At 42.1% G+C, this 20,113-nt stretch overlaps 1 protein-coding gene and 1 pseudogene across 2 annotated transcripts in view; one reads left to right on the top strand and one right to left on the bottom strand.

Annotated features, from left to right (window-relative positions):
• Positions 1-302: 302 nt before the first annotated feature.
• LOC126107179 (5S ribosomal RNA) lies at positions 303-420 on the bottom strand (annotated as a pseudogene).
• Positions 421-11,144: 10,724 nt separating this feature from the next.
• LOC126106311 (molybdenum cofactor biosynthesis protein 1) overlaps positions 11,145-20,113 on the top strand; it is a 103,375-nt gene continuing 94,406 nt past the window's right edge. The window contains exons 1-2 of one of the 2 annotated variants that reach the window (XM_049912536.1): positions 11,145-11,710; positions 12,047-12,158. In XM_049912536.1, the coding sequence (XP_049768493.1) occupies positions 11,624-11,710; positions 12,047-12,158 (199 nt within the window). In that variant the 5' untranslated portion in view covers positions 11,145-11,623. The remainder of the gene's footprint in view (positions 11,711-12,046; positions 12,159-20,113) is intronic. The other variant, XM_049912537.1, reaches the window with a different exon arrangement.

Below are 20,113 nucleotides of genomic sequence, written 5' to 3'. Positions count from 1 at the left end.
TATCTCCTAAAATAAGTGTCGTACAACAACATAGCTTTATAGTTGCCTTCAGTAGTATAAGCCGACAACGTCTGCAGAAGTTCTGGCCAATAGAGTAGGTAATAGTAGCACTCCGTCTTCAGGCCACGAGTGGTCTACCGGGACCGTCCGACCGCCGTGTCATCCTCGGTGTGGGATGTGGATAGGGTGGGGTCAGCACACCGCTCTCCCGGTCGTTATGATGGTATTCTTGACCGAAGTCACTAGTATTCGGTCGAGTAGCTCCTCAATTGGTATCACGAGGCTGAGTGCACTCCGAAAAATGGCAACAGCGCATGACGGCCTGGATGGTCACCCATCCAAGTGCCGACCACGCCCGACAGCGCTTAACTTCGGTGATCTCTCGGGAACCGATGTATCCACTATGGCATGGCCGTTGCCTAGAGTCGGTAATAGTGAAGTAATAAATTAAAATGTAACGTCTGACGCGTAAAATGTAGCACACCAACGTCCAAAATGTAGTAAGTGACAAACTTTTCCCATTTACGATTTTTGTGGGGGATGAAAGCGAGAAAAAGTTTCAGAAAGGCTTGCAACAATTTTTACAGTTTGCTGGAAGTCGGGGGGTGCTATAGTTTCTCGTAGACGAGAGCAGTTTCGTGTGGTTCAATGGCGCGACGCTATTTCCCGCGCGCAGCAAAGACCTTGTAAAAAATAACTAGACTCACAGATGACGCTGCAGTCGCGGGATAATTTGAACCTTCGGCTGGACGCCATTATAGTGGTTGTAGTCTGATGTGTTGTGTAGTATTGTTGTTTATGAAGACCTTGATTCGACGTTGTATATTTGTTGGGGCGTACATACAGTATTTGTTACTCGTAATTCTACTGTCTGTATGTTCCAATCAAATGAAGTACAATGGTGAAGAGTTGTGCAGCGATTAATTGTACAAATATATCCGAGAAAGGAACGAATATTACGTTTGACAGGTATGTGGAATTTTAAGTTGTTTTGTATGTCAGTGCATTTGCTTAATAAATATTTTTGTAACACGATATTAGCATAATGCCTGTGCATCTATTTGCAGGTTTCCTTTCTCAAAACCACAGCTGTTACAAAAATGGTTACACGTTGTCAGAAGGCAAGATTTCCGACCGACAAAATACCATTTTATATGTTCTGATCATTTTGAAGAAAGTTGGCTGATCGGTAGTGTTTTCATGGTCTAGGTTAGGTTGAAACTTGATAATTTGGTCGTGAATTGCCAAAGCACTATGCCATATATAACGCACTTTTCGTCATAAAATCTAAAGCAAGGTAGAGTCAGAAAATATCTATTAATATAGTGGGCAAATCTTCGAGTATTTTGATGCATTTTGCTTACATCTATCGTAAATGAACTACGAAAAATGCTAGGGGTCCAGTACATAACTTTTTGCTACGCAGATTCCATGTAGTACGTAAGATAAATTCATAAAGTGACTAGTTGCTGTTTGTTCATAAATTAAAAAGTGTATTGTAGTAACGTATTTAAATGAGGCATTATGTTTGTGACCTAACTCAAGGGCAGGCATTTTATAACCAAAAGCGATGTATAAACATTCGAACTCCGCGCGCCACTTTACCACTCTAATGGCCGCCGCCCAGGTATTCAATTTGTCCGCTCTTCACAGACGACCACTCGTGCGGTTGTGGGTGCCTGGCGCGCCGCGATGAGCTTTCTGCGAAGCCCGGCGCAACAGTAGCAGCGGAGACAGTGAAAGCCAAACATGCAGCGCAGTGCTCAAGCTAAAAAACTGTTCATTTTGGCGCTCCGAAAGTACGTGGAAGTTAGGAAAGAGGAGGAAGACTATACGTTATTAGAAAGAATACTCAGGAAGCGCAAAGCAGCGCGACAAATGTCCTTGCATCGTGATGAAGGAGCATATAAAATTTTAGGTACAAAACATTTGCTCGACGATGCGGAGAAGTTTTAAGGCATTTCTCAGATACATACCCAACCAGTTTCATTATCTGCTTTCGTTAATTGAAGACAAACAGCCTTATAACGCAGATCTATCAGAAATTAATGACCTGCCCAAGGACAATATGATACCCTTGGCAGGAACCGGCGGTTACGCCAAAGCTGAGGGATTCACTGTGAGAAGCGGATTCACTGATTCCTTCAATGGACCGAATTTTAATCGACGTTCACAGTACTGATCACATTAACGACTTCCAACTCATCATAACTTTGGTTAAAAAATTAGTACAAATACATTGAAGATAATAAAAGACATTTCTAATTACTTGTTTTATTCATTTTTCTTCCGATTTCTACCCAAATTAAGTGCTTTTTCATTTGATTTTGTCACTCGGCGTCGGCCATGTTCCACAAAATTTGCTTTTCGGAAGCCAGTTCGATAAGTTGCTCATCCTCGCAGCAAAGAAGCGGTCAGCCGAAATTTCTGGTGATTGTTTCTACGAGGTGTTCAAAAAGTCTCTCCGCAGTGCTATGTGATTGTTAGCTGTGTGTGCCGTATGCCGCAGTGAGCATAACGAAATGAAACTCAGTGAAATACAAGTTATTAATTTATTGAATATTCATTTTTACTTACAAATTTTCACCTTAAATGTTGGAAGTGTCTCCCCTGTTGTCGAATACACAATTCAATTCGTCTATCATGTTTACAAACATGATCTGTACCATTTGTTCTGTAACAGAAGCAGTAAAAGTGGATATTCCAATTTTCAATTCATCGATGAATTTAGACGGTTTTTATAGATGTTGCTTTCGATGCGACCCCAGAAGAAAATTTCAGGAGATGTTAGGTCATGCGATCGTGGAGGCCAAAGTCCATGTAAAATTATGCGATCACCAAAAATGTCAGCAAGCAGTGACATTGAAATGCGAGCTGTATGCGCGGTTGTACCATCTTGTTGAAAATAACCGTTCAGTATTTCACTTAACACAAGTTCTCCTATGAATGGGTACAGAATATCACTGCAGTATCGTTGTGCGTTTATTGATTCGTTGAAAAATACGGGACCCCCTGTCCGACGTCTAGAAATTGCAATCCAAATTCCTATTTTCAAAGACTGAAGTGGTTCCTTATGAAAACACAATGGAATTGCAGTACTCCACATACGAGAATTTTGCGATTTCATGTACCCGGATAAATGAGACCACCCCTCATCAGTGAAAAACGTTTCATTAAGAATATCTCTTCCATTTTGTTGAACGAAATTTTTGAACCATTGACAATAACGCAGTCTCTTGCCATGATCAGTATTTTTCAGTTCTTGCACGACTGTCACTTTGTATGGGAAAAGTTCTAATTTTTTTCCTTACAGCTGTGTGGGCCGTTCCGACGCTAACATCGATTTCCTGGGCGAGTTTTCTTACTGACTTCTTCGGACTCGCGGACATTTTATCGGAAATATCGAGTAGCTTATTCTCAGACAAAACACTAGGACGACCACTTCTCGGTGCATCTGTCACTGAAGCCGTACTTCGAAATTTGTTAATCAAATCTCGCACAGTATCGCGATGTGGGAGTTTTGTCTCCGGGAAAACTGAATAAATGTTTGACGAACTGAAACTGCGTATTTACCGCCAGCTTTGAACACTTGTTCGACTAAAAACACACATTCTTCAATGGTTACCATTTTAACAGTAACAAAAACGAAACAAACGAACAAAGGAACTAACTTAAACGTTCACGTCAACACGTAACGACACACACCAACGATACTACTGACGTTGGCTGAGATAAACGAAGCAGTGGAATGTTGGGAGAGTCCACTTGAAGGGAAGTAACCCAGGCAGGCGAACAATCACACGGCACTGCGGAGAGACTTTTTGAACACCCCGTATAACAACTCTGTTAAAAATTGTCTGTTGTTGCCTGCGCGCGCGAAACAAAACAGTGCAGCCGTCGTCTCGCTGCTGCCCAGTTCGACTACCCCCAGTTATTTATTTATCGTATGGCAATACAGACACATAAGAAACAAACAGATAAATCACTAATACAACAAACGTTAATACTTGCAAACCAAAATTACTAATATAACAAAGTTTATGGATTAAAGACAAATATCAAGTCTATTAATATAATCTCTCGCCTCTGGAGTTGCGAGCAGGAAGTCGTCGGGGCTCCCATTATAGGCTCTTCTGGAACACTCTTCAACAATGTGGCTGATGGTCTGACTTTCTCCGCAGTCACGCTGAGGGGATAGTATTTTACCCCATTTATACAGTGAGTAAGCACATCTGCCATGACGAGCTCTAATCCTATTTAGAGTGGACCACGTTTTGCGTGGTAGGTCAAAACCAGGTGGCTTTTGTGTGATGCAAGGCGTTCCATTTTTCAGACCATGCGCTTGTGATACTGAAACCTTCTTGTACACAGTTCCTTGTTGTTATTGTTGGCGGGTTCCTAGATCGAAGCCTATTAGTGTTTGCAGCCTCAATGTCTTGGTGGATTGGCAGGCTTCGATTTCCCATGGTGTTTTTGTATTCACGTACAAGGGCGTCAGTACGTCGCAGACGTGGCGGCGGGATGTGGCTTAATATTGGGAGCCATTGCATTGGAGTGGGTTTAATTACTCCAGAAATCATCCTTAGAGTGTTATGCAACTAGACATCCACCTTTTTTTACATGTGGGCTGTTTAGCCAAATCGGAGCATAGTATTCGGCAGCCGAGAATACAACTGCTAAAGCAGAGGTGCGGAGAGTGGAGGCCGTTGCTCCCCAGGTAGTACCAAAGAGCTTTTGAATAATGTTGTTTCTTGTCTTTAATTTTTCGGCAGTCTTTGTTAGGTGCTCTTTAAAAGATAGTGTTCTGTCCAGCGTCATGCCCAAGTACTTCGGAGTTTTATTATGCCTGAGAACAGTGTTTTCAAATCGAATGTTGAGTTCCTTTCCAGCGAGTTTGTTGTTGAGATGGAAGCAACTAACCTCTATTTTGGAAGCATTTGGTTGAAGTATCCACTTACGGAAATATTCACCTATTATCTTCAGGTCTTTCGTTAGGATATCCTCAGATGCTTCAATTGTGCTACATCTTGTAGCGAGGGCCCAATCGTCAGCATACCCGAACTTTCTTGATTGTGTTTCCGACAGGTCTGCAACATAGAGGCTAAACAGCAGTGGTGCAAGCACTGATCCTTGTGGTAAGCCATTCTTTAGTTTTTTGCTGGAGCTGTAGTCAGTGTCCATACTTATTTGGAACACCCTATCATTGAGCATGCTGTCTATTACGCGTGCTGTAGATTTGCAAGGAATTACTCGAAGAATTTTGTACATGATGCCTTCTCTCCACACAGTGTGGTAAGCTGCCGAGAGGTCAATAAAGGCGACTGATGTTTTCAATTTTCTCTGGAATCCCGCCTCAATGTAAGTAGTGAGTGACAACACCTGGTCAGTACAACTTCTTCATGGCCGAAAGCCTGCCTGTTCAACTGGGATCGCCCTGAACAATTCTGGGCTAATAAATCGCTTCGACGTGCGGGACAGACTCCTCCCGAAGCACGCAAGCGTTTCTCGCAAGCGGAGCCCGCTGCGGCACTACGATGTCCGTACCCAAGGAAAAAGGTCTCGTACGAGGGCAGTTCAATAAGAAACGCAACACTTTTTTTTCTCGGCCAATTTTGGTTGAAAAAAACGGAAATTTCTTGTGGAATATTTTCAAACATTCCCGCTTCGTCTCGTATAGTTTCATTGACTTCCGACAGGTGGCAGCGCTGTACGGAGCTGTTAAAATGGCGTCTGTAACGGATGTGCGTTGCAAACAACGGGCAGTGATCGAGTTTCTTTTGGCGGAAAACCAGGGCATCTCAGATATTCATAGGCGCTTGCAGAATGTCTACAGTGATCTGGCAGTGGACAAAAGCACGGTGAGTCGTTGGGCAAAGCGTGTGTCATCATCGCCGCAAGGTCAAGCAAGACTGTCTGATCTCCCGCGTGCGGGCCGGCCGTGCACAGCTGTGACTCCTGCAATGGCGGAGCGTGCGAACACACTCGTTCGAGATGATCGACGGATCACCGTCAAACAACTCAGGGCTCAACTTGACATCTCTGTTGGTAATGCTGTCACAATTGTTCACCAGTTGGGATATTCAAAGGTTTGTTCCCGCTGGGTCCCTCGTTGTCTAACTGAACACCATAAAGAGCAAAGGAGAACCATCTGTGCGGAATTGCTTGCTCGTCATGTGGCTGAGGGTGACAATTTCTTGTCAAAGATTGTTACAGGCGATGAAACATGGGTTCATCACTTCGAACCTGAAACAAAACGGCAATCAATGGAGTGGCGCCACACCCACTCCCCTACCAAGAAAAAGTTTAAAGCCATACCCTCAGCCGGTAAAGTCATGGTTACAGTCTTCTGGGACGCTGAAGGGGTTATTCTGTTCGATGTCCTTCCCCATGGTCAAACGATCAACTCTGAAGTGTATTGTGCTACTCTTCAGAAATTGAAGAAACGACTTCAGCGTGTTCGTAGGCACAAAAAACTGAACGAACTTCTCCTTCTTCATGACAACGCAAGACCTCACACAAGTCTTCGCACCCGAGAGGAGCTCACAAAACTTCAGTGGACTGTTCTTCCTCATGCACCCTACAGCCCCGATCTCGCACCGTCGGATTTCCATATGTTTGGCCCAATGAAGGACGCAATCCGTGGGAGGCACTACGTGGATGATGAAGAAGTTATTGATGCAGTACGACGTTGGCTCCGACATCGGCCAGTGGAATGGTACCGTGCAGGCATACAGGCCCTCATTTCAAGGTGGCGTAAGGCCGTAGCATTGAATGGAGATTACGTTGAAAAATAGTGTTGTGTAGCTAAAAGATTGGGGAATAACCTGGTGTATTTCAATGCTGAATAAAACAACCCCTGTTTCAGAAAAAAAAGTGTTGCATTACTTATTGAACTGCCCTCGTATGTTTGCATTTGCGAGTGGACAGCGGGGTCTCCCACGCGTTTTACGCAGCATGCTGTGGAAAATTCCCGCAGCCAGGAAAACGCAGCTTAACACTGTCTCCCTCACGCGCCACCATCATAAACCCAGAACACTGTCTAGCCCATGATGCATCATTGCAGTCTACGGCGGCAGTGAACTCGAATTGAACGTGATTTGTGTTCTCAGTAGCAGTTCGATATTTCTGTTAGTGGCTAGTTTCATAAAGGAAAAAATAAAAGGTATTCATATGATGCGAGCTATAAATGGAAAGTAGTAGAATATGCAGAAGAATATGGAAGCCGAGCGTCTGAGAAGCACTTCGATCCTCCACCAACAGAAAAAAAGAACCCATGATTGGCGGGCTAATAAATAAGAACTGAAAAAAAAATGAGGAAGACTAAATGTGAAAATCAGAGAAGTGAATGTGAAATTGTCAAAACTAGGAGGTGACGTATTGCAATAGGTTCAAGGACATCGTCAAAATGGCACTGGAATTAATACAAAGATGATTCAAATACACGGTCGTAAGCTAGCGCTGCAGTGGAACTTGATAGGAGTTGGTTGATTCTACAAGTTTATGTAGTGTCATCGATTTACCATGCGAACCAAAATCAAAATATCTCAGAAAATGCCACGAGAGTATGAAGAGAAAATATCATCTTTACCCAGCTTTGCTATTCAACATCGAAAGAATAGCGGTGTGGAACTAACTCCTCTGACATTTGATGTGCCGAGTAACAGAATTTTGCGATGAATGCATCACATTGTTGTTCTATCATGTTGTACTGACGGTACTACGCCTAATCCAGCGGTCATTTTCAAGCGCAAAACAATGCCAAAACCAGAATGAGATCTTCACTCTGCAGCGGAGTGTGCGCTGGTATGAAACTTCTTGGCAGATTAAAACTGTGTGCCAGACCGAGACTCGAACTCGGGACCTAGGCAAAGGCGACACCAAGGTACTTGGGGTACTTGTTATGGCAAAGAGTGTTTCTGTTAAGATTCAATCTGAGCTCTGAATTAACTTGTTCATTTGTCAGATGGAATGTACTTACTTCAGTTTCACTTGTCCTGGATTTAAGTCGCCACTTGCTAAAATAGGCACTCATTACAGCTACATCTTCTGTGAGAATTGTCTCCGCTCGTCCTAAATCCGTGGTTTTATAAGCTGAGTGATATCATCTGCGTAGCAGAATTTTGTTGACCTGGTGTTGGGGAGATCAGAGATATATAGGCTGAATAGTAGGGTGTCTTAAGACGCAGCCCTGTGGTAGACCATTACTTAATTTCATCTCCTTGCTCACATCTTCTCCCAAGTAGACACGGAAATATCCGTTGCCTATCATGGTGTTGATGAGAGTTACAGTTTTTCAACATCGGATTGTTTTTAGTAATTTGTGTACCATCACTTATCGCCAGAGTGTGTCATATGCCGTAGTTAGGTCTATGAACGCGACAGATATCTTCACGTTTTCTTGGAAATCAGCCTCTATGAAAGTTGTTAGGGCCAGTATCTGGTCGCAGCAACTTCTCTGTGGCCTGAACCCCGCTTGCTCAGCTGGAATATGTTCCAGAATGAAGCAGCTAATTCTGTTATAGATGAGCCTTTCCAAAAGTTTATAAGTACAGCTCAAAAGAGAAATTGGACTGAAGCTTTGAGGGTGGTTAGCTGGTTTCAAAATTGCCACTATTTTTGTTCTCATTAGCTCTTTGGGCAGCGACCCACTATCTAGGATGCTGGAGAAGAAGCGGATAAGCCAATTTTTCCACCATTTTTATGAAAATTCGGGGTGTATATTATCCAGACCAGGTGCTTTACCATATTTCGTTTGTTTCAAGCCCTCACCCAATTCAGCCAGTGTAAATGGTGTAGAGAAATTGGGTTCTTTTCGGTACTCAGCTTTTAGAGAGGTAAGTTCCTGTTTTATTTTAGAAGTATGTTTTTTGTCACAGGATGATCTAGATGTTTCAACTATATAGTTAGCGATTTGATTACTTGAAATACCAGGTTTCTGTCCGGGTTTATTGGAGGGTCTGCCAAGCTTATGCAGAAGGCTCCATGCCTTTCTACTTGAATTTCTGAAGTTTACATTTTCTACCATCTCACACCATCGTACTCTTCTAGGAGCATCAAGACTTTGGAGGAGGTCGTCTGCAATATCGCTGACGCCAGTTTCGCTATACTGTTCATAAAGTTGTTTACAATGTTCATTCCAGCCTGGAACATATTTCTTTCTGTACCCACGAGGAATAAACTTCTCAGCAGCAGTAAGAACAGCCCCGACGAATCGAGGGCAGTTTTTAGGTTCTGGTGGAATAAAACATATATTTATCTAGGTGGTCAGCAAAACTCCGCCTATCAGCCTTGCAGAAATCCCATCTGGGCTGTGGTACAGGTCTCGCTATTGGGACAGAGAGCCCCATATCGAGTATTACTGGCCTGTGCTGACTGTGAGGGAAATTAGGTATGACCTCTCTGGAAACAGGCACTGGGTGCCCTCTGCAGTCCCAGGACACAAAGCAGAGATCCGGGTTGTAATCTCAAGCGGCCGATCTGAAAGTTCCCAAATCCTTGGCATCATAAACCAGGTACCGTATCGATTTTCATATTCAATTCAGTCGGTGAGTGCAACACAACATTCATTGTCACGTGCATAGTCCCGGTGACTATGGTGACTATTAAAATCTCCAGCATAAATCGATGGGTGGGCGGTAATTGACAGAACATTCAGTGGCCATGGCACTTTTGGTGGCTTGTGAATATTATTTATAATGGTCTCCTCCACTTGCATAGAGACTTAATGGATCTCATTTTCTGTATTTGTCGATATGAGGCTAGCATGCTTGATATTGCTCCTTACATAGGTGGCAACACCATACACACTGTGATATGTACCACCCATAAGATCGTAGCCATGAATCCTACCTCTTCTTTCATAGTTGGAGCAAGTGTTTCCTGGATTAGAACTACGTCAGTATCATTGTCTACAAGGAGTTTAGACAGGTACTCTCTTTCAGCTCGGCTAATAACTTCTATTTTTAAATGGAATACTCGGATTGAAGAGCCAAGTCTTTTAATCAGTTGGTCCTGAAAAGGTCCATTTTTTAAAGCTTTTTGATTTTGGTTTGTCTGCACGTCTGTAGCCAGGAAATCCAATATCTGGTCTGGCTGCCTATTCGTTCTAGCTCATTTAGCGTTACCCGGGGTGCACGTGTAGTTTTCCACTACGGACGCGAGCTAGTTTACACCCCAGTGCCTCATTAATATTATAGTCATAGGATACTACGATTTTTCGTTTTGTGAAGTGCACAATTTTACATTTTTGAGCATTTAAAGTGAGTTGCCAATCTCTGTGCCTCTTTGAAATCTTCTGTGCTACTCTGACGATTTCGTAGGTCTGTTGAGCTTCAAAATCAAGAGGTAATCGCGATGTGGCTGTTCTATCATGGCTTGTGACTAACGGAACTTTTGTGACAGAAATAAACATATGCTTGAAGACAAATTTCGAACGGCATTTTCAATGAAAATATCAAAACAGCAGATAATTTTAATTTGTACACTTCTTTGTTAAAATCTTGCACAATTAAGACACTGGACTTTGCCAGTGTTTTAGACATGCAGAATACACGCTCACATTGCAAATCACACTGTGGGTATTATCAATTTGAAATGTAAATCTAGTAACTAAAACGTAGTAGAGCTAGAGATAGCCATGTACTCCTTTGCAGCATTAAATCCATAGTTCAGAAGCAAGTACTTTCTTGCGATGGCGTACCTAAAATAAGTGTAACATAAAAAAGGAGAAATGCCATTAATAATAAATTTCGGCGGATTTTCATTTTAGTGGTGGTAGCAAAACCGTACACTTCGTACTCCCCGACGCACAATGTAAGTTCGTTGTAGGCCAAATACATAAATGAGATTCGTCACTGCTAAGAGCTCTTATTAAAGTAATAATCGAAACATTTATTTCACAGTCGTAAGATTTCTGCAGTGTAAAAATTCAAGTCATGTCAAAAAGAAGGTATGGTGCCATGGCTTGTTGAACTGCTACGTCAGAGTGACATGCAATGTCACGTTACCGCCTTTGCGTTTGTATCTTTGTGACGTCAGCGAGCTCTAATTACAGTGGCTGTTTATACTCTTTCTCTGTGACGTGCAGCGTAGCGCCTGCGCAGAAGAGGGTGTGTGTTTTTTTTCCCCCTTCCTCTTCTTTGTTGTTTACTTGTGTATCAGCTGACTTGGTGCTTTCAAAGGCCAAGTTTACATAAAGAGGGAGAGGAGATGATAAGGCAGAGGACGAAAAGGGGGAACGACAAGCGCCGCAGAGAGAGTCTGCGTGCGACCATGAAAAGCCTGGGAAGAATAGAGACTAATTGGGAGAGCGACGCTGTTGCATATGCACAACACGTCTGCTATTACTGCACAACTCGAATAACAGACCCACCGACTTCCCACGCGCCGTGAGAAAACATTGCTTTACGTGTCGTCTATCGTGTGTCTCGTGTACGACTACCTACTGACGCTCTCAAAGTTTAATCCTTTCTAATCGTCGAGATTAAATTGGTGTTTTTCTTCGTCTGCAGTCCAAGATAAATGTACTCCTTTGTATGAGTGTATTCATGTAAGTGATCTCCCGACTTCTGTTCAGAAAACTCGCTGCCTGTTACGAAACAGACGCATAGAAGAATTTCCTGTGATGTTACTGCGTATGCTGAAGCGCACAACATGCGTGTCCAGGAGTCTGTTTACAGATGCCAACAACTCGCAGATTTCTGCTGTCGGTGTAAGCATTTTAAAAATAACATTGTTTGCTAACAGTGGACGAGATATCTGTTGCATAATATAAGAACGTTCACGTATCTTTTGAGTGTCATATATAGTTCTTCAAGAGCGAAAAACTATGCCGGTTTCATTGATATTAATGCATTCAGTGCTCTGTTGTGTACATTCATAACAGCTGTCTAACCGTTCGGACTTCGCTACCTTTTTTTGTTGTGTATGATAATTATTCGCCACAGTAATACAAAGTGAAAGTTACTATAGTGGGCAAGCCCTGTAAGAAATCAAATTTGTGTTTAAGGGAATAGTGTTTGATATTTAACCTTTTTTTTCATTTTAGGCCTTAGTGAAAGAGAAAGCGAGCGTTGAGGAACAAAACATACTGACAGATACTTTTGGGCGATATCACACATATTTACGGATATCACTGACAGAAAGATGCAATTTGAGATGTAAGTATCTTGTAACTCTAGTTTATAAACCGATGCTTACCATGGTAGCAGTAGGCTTTGTTAACATACTATATTTTTTAATATTTCCGTTTGTTTCAGTACTCACAGAATATGCAAAACATTTTGTGTGTCATTGAAACAAATACTTTTGTATATGAAATGTTGCATACCCTCATTAAATTATGTAATATGGCGTAATCTTCTGGAGCATTGCAGCTAAGATTAAAAAAGATGTTCTATAGAAGTGTGCAATGAGAATATCATTTATAGTTGGTAGCCAAATATCTTGTAGAAACGTCTTCATGGATTACAGATTCTTAAAAGTACATGCCAATATATATGCTCCCTAATGATATTTGTGGTTGAACAACCAGAGTGAATTTAGGATGAACTCAACTTTTTACAAACTGAACTTTCCCAAATGTATAAAAAAAGTACAAGACTGACTCGTTAGCCATTCTTACAATTTGATATTTACAGTCAGTGTAAACACTATGTATGGTAACTCTAATATTGGTAGTAGACAGGCCCATGCTTTTCCAACACATAAGCTGAGAGTAGTATGTGTAAAGCTACACATTTCCAAATAGCTGTTTTTCTCCTAACATCCACAAGAATAGCTAACTGCAGAAAAACAACAGGTCATAAATGTTCAAAATTTCTGTTATTGCAGAAGTCATAAAGTGCTTCTAGTAACTTTGTACAATTAACTGCTTACTGCAGAAAGAGATCATGTCCTAGACATGTTCCCTTTCTTCTGTGAACCGTGTGGAGAGTTTGGTATCATCAGGAGAAACTTCAGAAACCAGGATTGATATTACACTGTTAGTAAGGTGATAAAACTCATATTTGGATCATCACAGAAGAAAGCCAAATTTAGGTTGTTCTCATAAAAACAGCGAACTTCACAGACTAAAATACTTGGTGGTCAAGACTCTACATAAAAGCTCCCCCTAGTAACAGTTCTTATGGAAAATGTGTTCCAAAGAGGCAAAATATTTCTTTTGTCCTGTCAATCACGAATTTAGTTTCAATAAAGATACACCACCGATAGCTCAATGTAAGATAAACATCAAAACTATGTGAACTGATAGATTTTATGTAAGAAATATTAAGGTGAATCTAGAACTTCCCAAGGAACCAGCCTACAAAGCCAAACTACATATAAACCTCTTAAAATGGATCATATGAAATAAAGTTTAATTTATGTTCTGGAAGAAAGACTGCATTTTTGGAGTGAAATTATGACTTATCTGACCACAAAGAGCGTGATGAAAGGGAAGAGTATGGTAAGCCCAGTGACTTAATTTGATATAATATTGATTACAATGTATTTAGTTTGAGGAAAATATGTAAAATAAATTTTCTTCCTCAAAATATAAGTCTTTTAATTTATATTCCACATCTTTTGCTACAAGAAGGGAGTATGTCAAGTTGAAAAGAAAAAGAAGGAAAAAAATTGAGCTACTGGGAACACAAAATGGATAAAAGTTACGAAATTTAAATACCTTACAGCCACATATTTATAGAAAAAGTGTAGAATAATTTTACGTAAGAGTTTCTGTATAAAACAGTTTTTTGACTTGTCTGTAAACTTTGAAGAAGGGGACTTGTTCCCTTTCTGCAGTTAAGTTTCCATATAATGTAATCCAGAAGTAATTACAAAAATATTGTTTTCAGTAGATTGGCACTAATAATAATTTGTCATTAGTATACTTCACATAAATAGCTGGCAATTGTGGCTCCAGCGTTTTAGTGTAGCTTTAGTATGGTGTGACTCGTTCCGCATTCGTAAAGGCTTTCCTTCCTGATCTGATTTATGGAATATAATTATGTTTGAATGAGTAAAATATAACACTGTAATACTTAAATTTAGGTTTTAAAGTTAAATGACTATAGACCATTATCCTTACAGTGATTCGTAGGTATCAGTAATAAGTTTTACACAAACATTGAATTCAAGGATGCAAACATAACTGTCACGAAAACTATACACAATATTGTTAAGTAATCAGTTAGCCAGTTTCATGTTCTGTGGATCGTTATGCACGATAAATTATAATGACATGGAACAAGTACTTTTACATTCATATTGCAAATTAATTTGTAAATGTGGCTACATTTCATCCACACTAACAGAATAAATATAGTTTTTGTCTTCATTTGCACACCTAAGAGTGTGATTGTCATCAAAGTATCTGTAGATGTTTACATATTATCCAAAGCTAAAGCACAACAATATGAAAACAGCAGCTGAGTAACATAGCAGGAGCAAGAGCGGTGGCTTTCTCCAAAGTACCTGTTAGCTGTTTTTCTCCTGACATTCATTTTTTTATATTTTTTTACTTTATCCCTCATCTTCATGGGGTCAGCATGTTAACCTGGATTTAGCTATGTTAGTGGTGGAGGGTGGCTAAAGTGCACTTTTGGTGTCAGCGGCTTTTCTGCTGCGTGTTGCTGTTGACCTTTCATTTCCATAAGCCATAGCCCATCAGATGATAGTGTACAGTAGCCAAAGAGAATCGTTGAATCTAATGAGTTGTTTCAGCAGAAGATACAAGCTTATTACTTTTGTTTTCAACTTGGAGAGCACAATTTTAGCCTCCCCTCCGAGGGCTCATGGCTCTTTTGTGAGTTCGTGCTTGGCACACTTGAAGCCCTGAGCTATTGCGGGCCTTTCTTCCTTCCAGGGCTTCATTCTCTCACGCCTTGCTTTTTCGTTTTCACCTTTCCTTTTTGGCATTTTTGGTCCCCCTTTGGGGTCTGACCTCCCCTTCTAAAATTTCTCAGTGTAAACCATCTGGGGTGCCAGGCAGCCATTGCTGTGGCTGGTTTGCAACCTTGCTCCAGGTCATGTTTACCCCCTCTTCGTCAGGTTGTATCAATGCGTCAGCAGTGACAAGTCCGATACAATTATTCGCGCCGCCAATATTGTCATCCCCAACTCAACAGGCTCCTTTCGCCACCAGCTGGTCCTGTGATGGGGCATGGTCATTGCCATAACCATCTGTGATCACCATCGGGCTTTGCAGTGCCTTAAGCAGCACTTGTCCTCTGCTGGTCTTATTACCTTTAAAATTCTTTGCACCAAAGCCCATTACTTAATGAAACAGACCAAGTGGGTGTGTTGGGAATGCTTTGCCTTCAGCATCAGCCTCCTATCCGGTCACCTTCCTCCTCTGGAAATAGTTGGCTGAAGGTTCCCACATGTTTTACGAATTGTCAGGTGAAATCTTACAATAAACCCGTTACTGAATGAAAACTTATTGTGGCCCTCTCTTCTTCCCATGATTCAGTCCCTGGCTGCAATTCCATACATAACCAACTGCTTCAACACCTCTGTCCTCCACGAAAACAGTCTCTCTTCTGATTGCTTGACCACATTTGGCTCAAAGGTGATGTCCTGTAGAGGGACAGTATTGTGGTTCCTGTCCTTAAGCCTGGTGAGAATATGTTATCTGTCGATAGTTACCTCCCAATCAGTTGGACCAGCATCGTCTGGAAGTTATTTGAATTGATGGTGGCTTTTTGGCTCAGTTGGGTCCTTGAATATCCGAACCAGTACAGCTTTCGGCAGAGACAATCTCCGCCTGTACACCTGTGTCAATTGGAAACCACAGATCAGCAGGCCTTTTCTCAACGCTGCCATCTTGTTGCAGTTTTCTTCACTCTTTGTAAGGCCTATAACACATCTTTGTGCCATCACCCATATCAACCATCAGGTTGACACTGTTCTCAGCTCTCTGCAGACCCAGGGGAACGACATTCCACAGGGCTCTGTAATTAGTTTCCTCCATTTTTTAATCACTACTGATGGACTCGTGTCCTCCATTGGGCTATGATTTCTATATCTGGACTAGTTCTCATTCAGTGTCCTCTGCAGAGCAACAGCTCCAGGGTGCCATCCAATGCACTTCCACATGGACACTCTCTCACAGTTTTCACTTCTCCCCACTTCCAACATGTGTGGTGCATTTCTGTTGCCATACTGCAGTCCATCCCAATCCAGAGCTTTACTTCGATGCCCAATGCCTGACCGTTGTCCCCCAGTTCCATTCCTTGGGTCTCCTTTTGGACAACAAGCTTAGTTGGTTGCCCCATATCCCTCTCCTTGTGACCGTGGCTTCTGTAAACTAAAAGTCCTTTGCTCCCTTGTCCACACCTCTTGGTGTGTGTATTGTTCGACTCTTCTCTGCCATTATCAGGCCTTAATTCTGTACTATCTGGACTATGGTTGTCAAGTTTATGACTCACGAGTCAGCTACCCCTTCCACACTGCTCCTCTTGGACCCAGTCCAGCATCATGATATCCATTGGCCACCAATACTTTCCCCACTAGCTGTGTTGATAGTTTTCTGGTTGGCGCTTGGACCCTCACCTCTTTTGGTTGAGCAGTCCCAGCTTCTTGTTTGCAATTCCATCACTATCTGCTCTTTCACTGCTCTTTTTGCAGCTTAGGGACGTGACCTGCCCATTGCCCTCCTTTGTGTTGGTTTATCTGTTGGGCTCTGCCTTGCTTCTCTCCACCATGATTTCCATCTTCCCTCTCTGTCCTGTTCCTCACGTTCTCTCTCGAACACTCTTCCCCTCCTCCCATCCCCCAATGTTCCTTGTTTCTGTATTCCAGTGGATCTCTTGTTTCTGTTGTTTGTTCCACCTGCTCCTATGGCAGCTCTGGGACATGCTCTTGTTTTTTACACCATTGGCTCTAAATTTGCTGATCACATGGAATATGCCTTCATGTCTTCTGTTGGCATGGAATACCATCTCTTGCCTGCCATGTCTGGGGTGGCCATCTATCAAGTCCTCTACTCATTAAATGGTCCTCCCTCACACATATTTTGTTGTTTATAGACTAGATGAGTGGCCCTTAGGCTACCACTGAGGGTTTTTCCACCACCCCTTGGTCTCTGCTATCCGTGACCTGCTCCGCAATCTTGACTGTGCTGCTCGTTCAGTTGATTTCCTTTGGGTTCCTGGCCACATGGGTATCCTGGGTAATGAGCTGACTAGTGGGGCTGCCAACTACCCCCTATTCTCCCTTTTTTGCTCAGTCATGGCCCCACTTTTGGAGGACCACACGCTCTGTGCCCCTCCCCCCCCCCCCCCCACTCCCTCTCGCACTTTTTCTTCTGTCTAATAAACTTAATAACTTCATGTGAATAAGGAACTCCCACCATGTGACATTCTTCTCTCCTACTCCTCCTCCTCCTCCTCCTCCTCCTCCTCTCTCGGTGGGAATCTACCACCCTCTGCTGTCTTCGTATTGGCTTTATCAGGTTAACCCATAGTACTACATATGAGCCATGCCCTTTGCAGTTCTGGGGCCTCCTTCATTGTGATCCATATTTTGGAGGACTGCCCTGTCTTTTGGCCCTTCCTTCTGGTATTAGAGTCCTTTGGTTAGCATTGGACTTGGTTTGGGAGGCCTCTGGCCTTGCCTTCATGCCAGCCAGATCGCCCATCCCCCCTCTTTTCCCTACATTTTGTCTGGTATTTTTGTGTCATTTTCTTTTGCCTTTCCTTGTGTCTTCATCCCCTGCTGCTGTTCCTGTTGTTACGCTCATGGTGTGGTGTGGGGCGTTTCCCGGGATGGGTCAGTAGCAGTGCTGGTGCCCCATCGTGTGCAGCACCTTTGGAGCATCCTGCTCTCGCCCTCCCCCCCCCCCCCCCCCTCCTCTCCTGCCACCCATCCTCTCTGTTTGCTCATTTTCTGGACTGTGGTGTTTGTGTTGTTCCTCCCTCAGTTTCTGTCATCTTAGATCATGGGATCAAAGACCTCGCTGTTTGGTCCCCCCCCCCCCCCCCCCCTCCGCCCACCACATCCGCCCACCTCAAATCTATTTTGAATTATAAGGTTGGTTACTGAATTTTGTATTTATTTCTTGTATTGTTTGTTTCACAGGATGTAACAGGATTTCTTGGGATATATTTTCATATTCCAATGTTATTAAGCTGGTTGTGGTGACTGACTGATTTGTAGTGTAGCTCAAGGTCTAGGTTAGGTTGAAATGTAACAGTTTGGTTGTGGGTTGGCAAAGCCAATGAATATGACTGGGGGGTAAACTGGCTGTGGTGACAGACTGATCTGTAGCGTATCTCTACACCTACATCTACACTTTGCAAAACCCTTGTGAAATGCTTGGCGAAGGGTACGTCTCATCATAACAATTATTAGCATGTGTTCCCTGTTCCATTCACATATGAAGTGCAGCAAGAATGATGTTTAAATGCCTTTCTGTGTGCTGTTATTAATCTGTTTGTTCTCCAGATTCCTATGGGAGTGATACATAGTCACCATTTAAAACTGATTCTTGAAATTTTGTAAGCAGGTTTTCTTAGGATAGTTTACACTTACTTTCAAGAGACTACCAGTTCAGTTTCTTCAGTGTATCTATAACACTTTCCCATGGGTCAAACAACCATCTGTGCTGCCCTTCTTTATATATGTTCAGTATCACCTGCTGGTACTATTTGGTGTGGGTCCCACACACTTGAACTGTATTCTAGAACGGGTCTCATGAGTTATTTGTAAGCAATGACTTTTTTAGACAGACTGCATGTCTCCAGTATTCAACTAATAAACCAAAGTCTACGACTTGCTTTATCCATGACTGAGTCAGTGTGATCATCCCATTTCATACCCCTACAAAGTGTTACACCCAGGTATTTATATGAATTTTCAGCCATAACTCATTGATATTATAGTCATAGGATGCTGCATTTTTTCTTTTGTGAAATGCTTAATTTTCCATTTATGAATATTTAAAGCATGTTGTCAATCTTTGTGCCACTTTCAGATCTTAGCAAGATCTGATGGAATGTTTAATGCAGCTTCTTTCAGACAGTACTTCAGTATAGATAGCTACATCATCTGCAAAAAGTCTGAGATTACTATTAGTATTGTCTGGAAGGTCATTAATATACAAAAACAGTAACAGGATGCACCTGACTTTCCATCTACATTGGTTAATGATTCTCCATCCAAGGTAACTTTTTGTGTCCTCCCTACCAAAAAATCCTCAGTCCAGTCACAAATTTCACTTGACACCGTATATGGCCATAGTTCTGATAATTTGTTAGAGGTTAGGCTGGAATGTTACAGTTTGGTTGTGAGTTGATGAAGCCATCTAATGTGACTAGAGGAAAACTGCCAGTGTTGATGGGCTAACCTGTATGTATATCTGTGTTTTCTACAGAAATGAAAACTAGATGTACAGTGAGTGACGCAGACTTAGTTTCACCTTTCTAAACCTCATACAATCTAAATTATTAGACTTTAAAGGATGGCAATTGCACTGCAGTTTCTGCTGTAATATGCAGGGCAAGCGTTGCCAGGGGCTCACACAGTGGGCAGTAATGCACAATCCATAAAAGTAAACAAACATCACTTTCAATACAGTTAACATTTATTTATATGGCACATATATGTTTTTTCTAAAGAAATGTAAACTAGTGACAAGATATGGCTCTAGTGTCATAAACACAATTGTTATATATCTAAAAACAAAGATGATGTGACTTACCAAATGAAAGCGCTGGCAGGTCGATAGACACACAAACATACACACAAAATTCAAGCTTTCACAACCAACGGTTGCTTCATCAGGAAAGAGGGAAGGAGAGGGAAAGACGAAAGGATGTGGGTTTTAAGGGAGAGGGTAAGGAGTCATTCCAATCCCGGGAGCGGAAAGACTTACCTTAGGGGGAAAAAAGGACAGGTATACACTCGCACACACACCCATATCCAACCGCACATACACAGACACAAGCAGACATTTGTAAAGGCAAAGGAAACTCTTTTTGTGAGTGGCATTCATCAGTAATAATATGTATGGATGCGTGTCACTTCTCTAGAGCACTATGTATCAGTAATGTTAACGTCATCTTGGTAGCTATTTCGAGAATTAAAGTTTCAAGAACCGACTTTCAATGATGTCTCTAGGAATTTAGTG

The sequence above is a fragment of the Schistocerca cancellata genome, chromosome 10, assembly GCF_023864275.1.
Source record: "Schistocerca cancellata isolate TAMUIC-IGC-003103 chromosome 10, iqSchCanc2.1, whole genome shotgun sequence".
NCBI classification, from domain to species: Eukaryota; Metazoa; Arthropoda; class Insecta; order Orthoptera; family Acrididae; genus Schistocerca; species Schistocerca cancellata.
The sequence above is the reverse complement of the archived record's forward strand: the minus strand, read 5'-3'. Positions and strand labels throughout refer to the sequence as shown.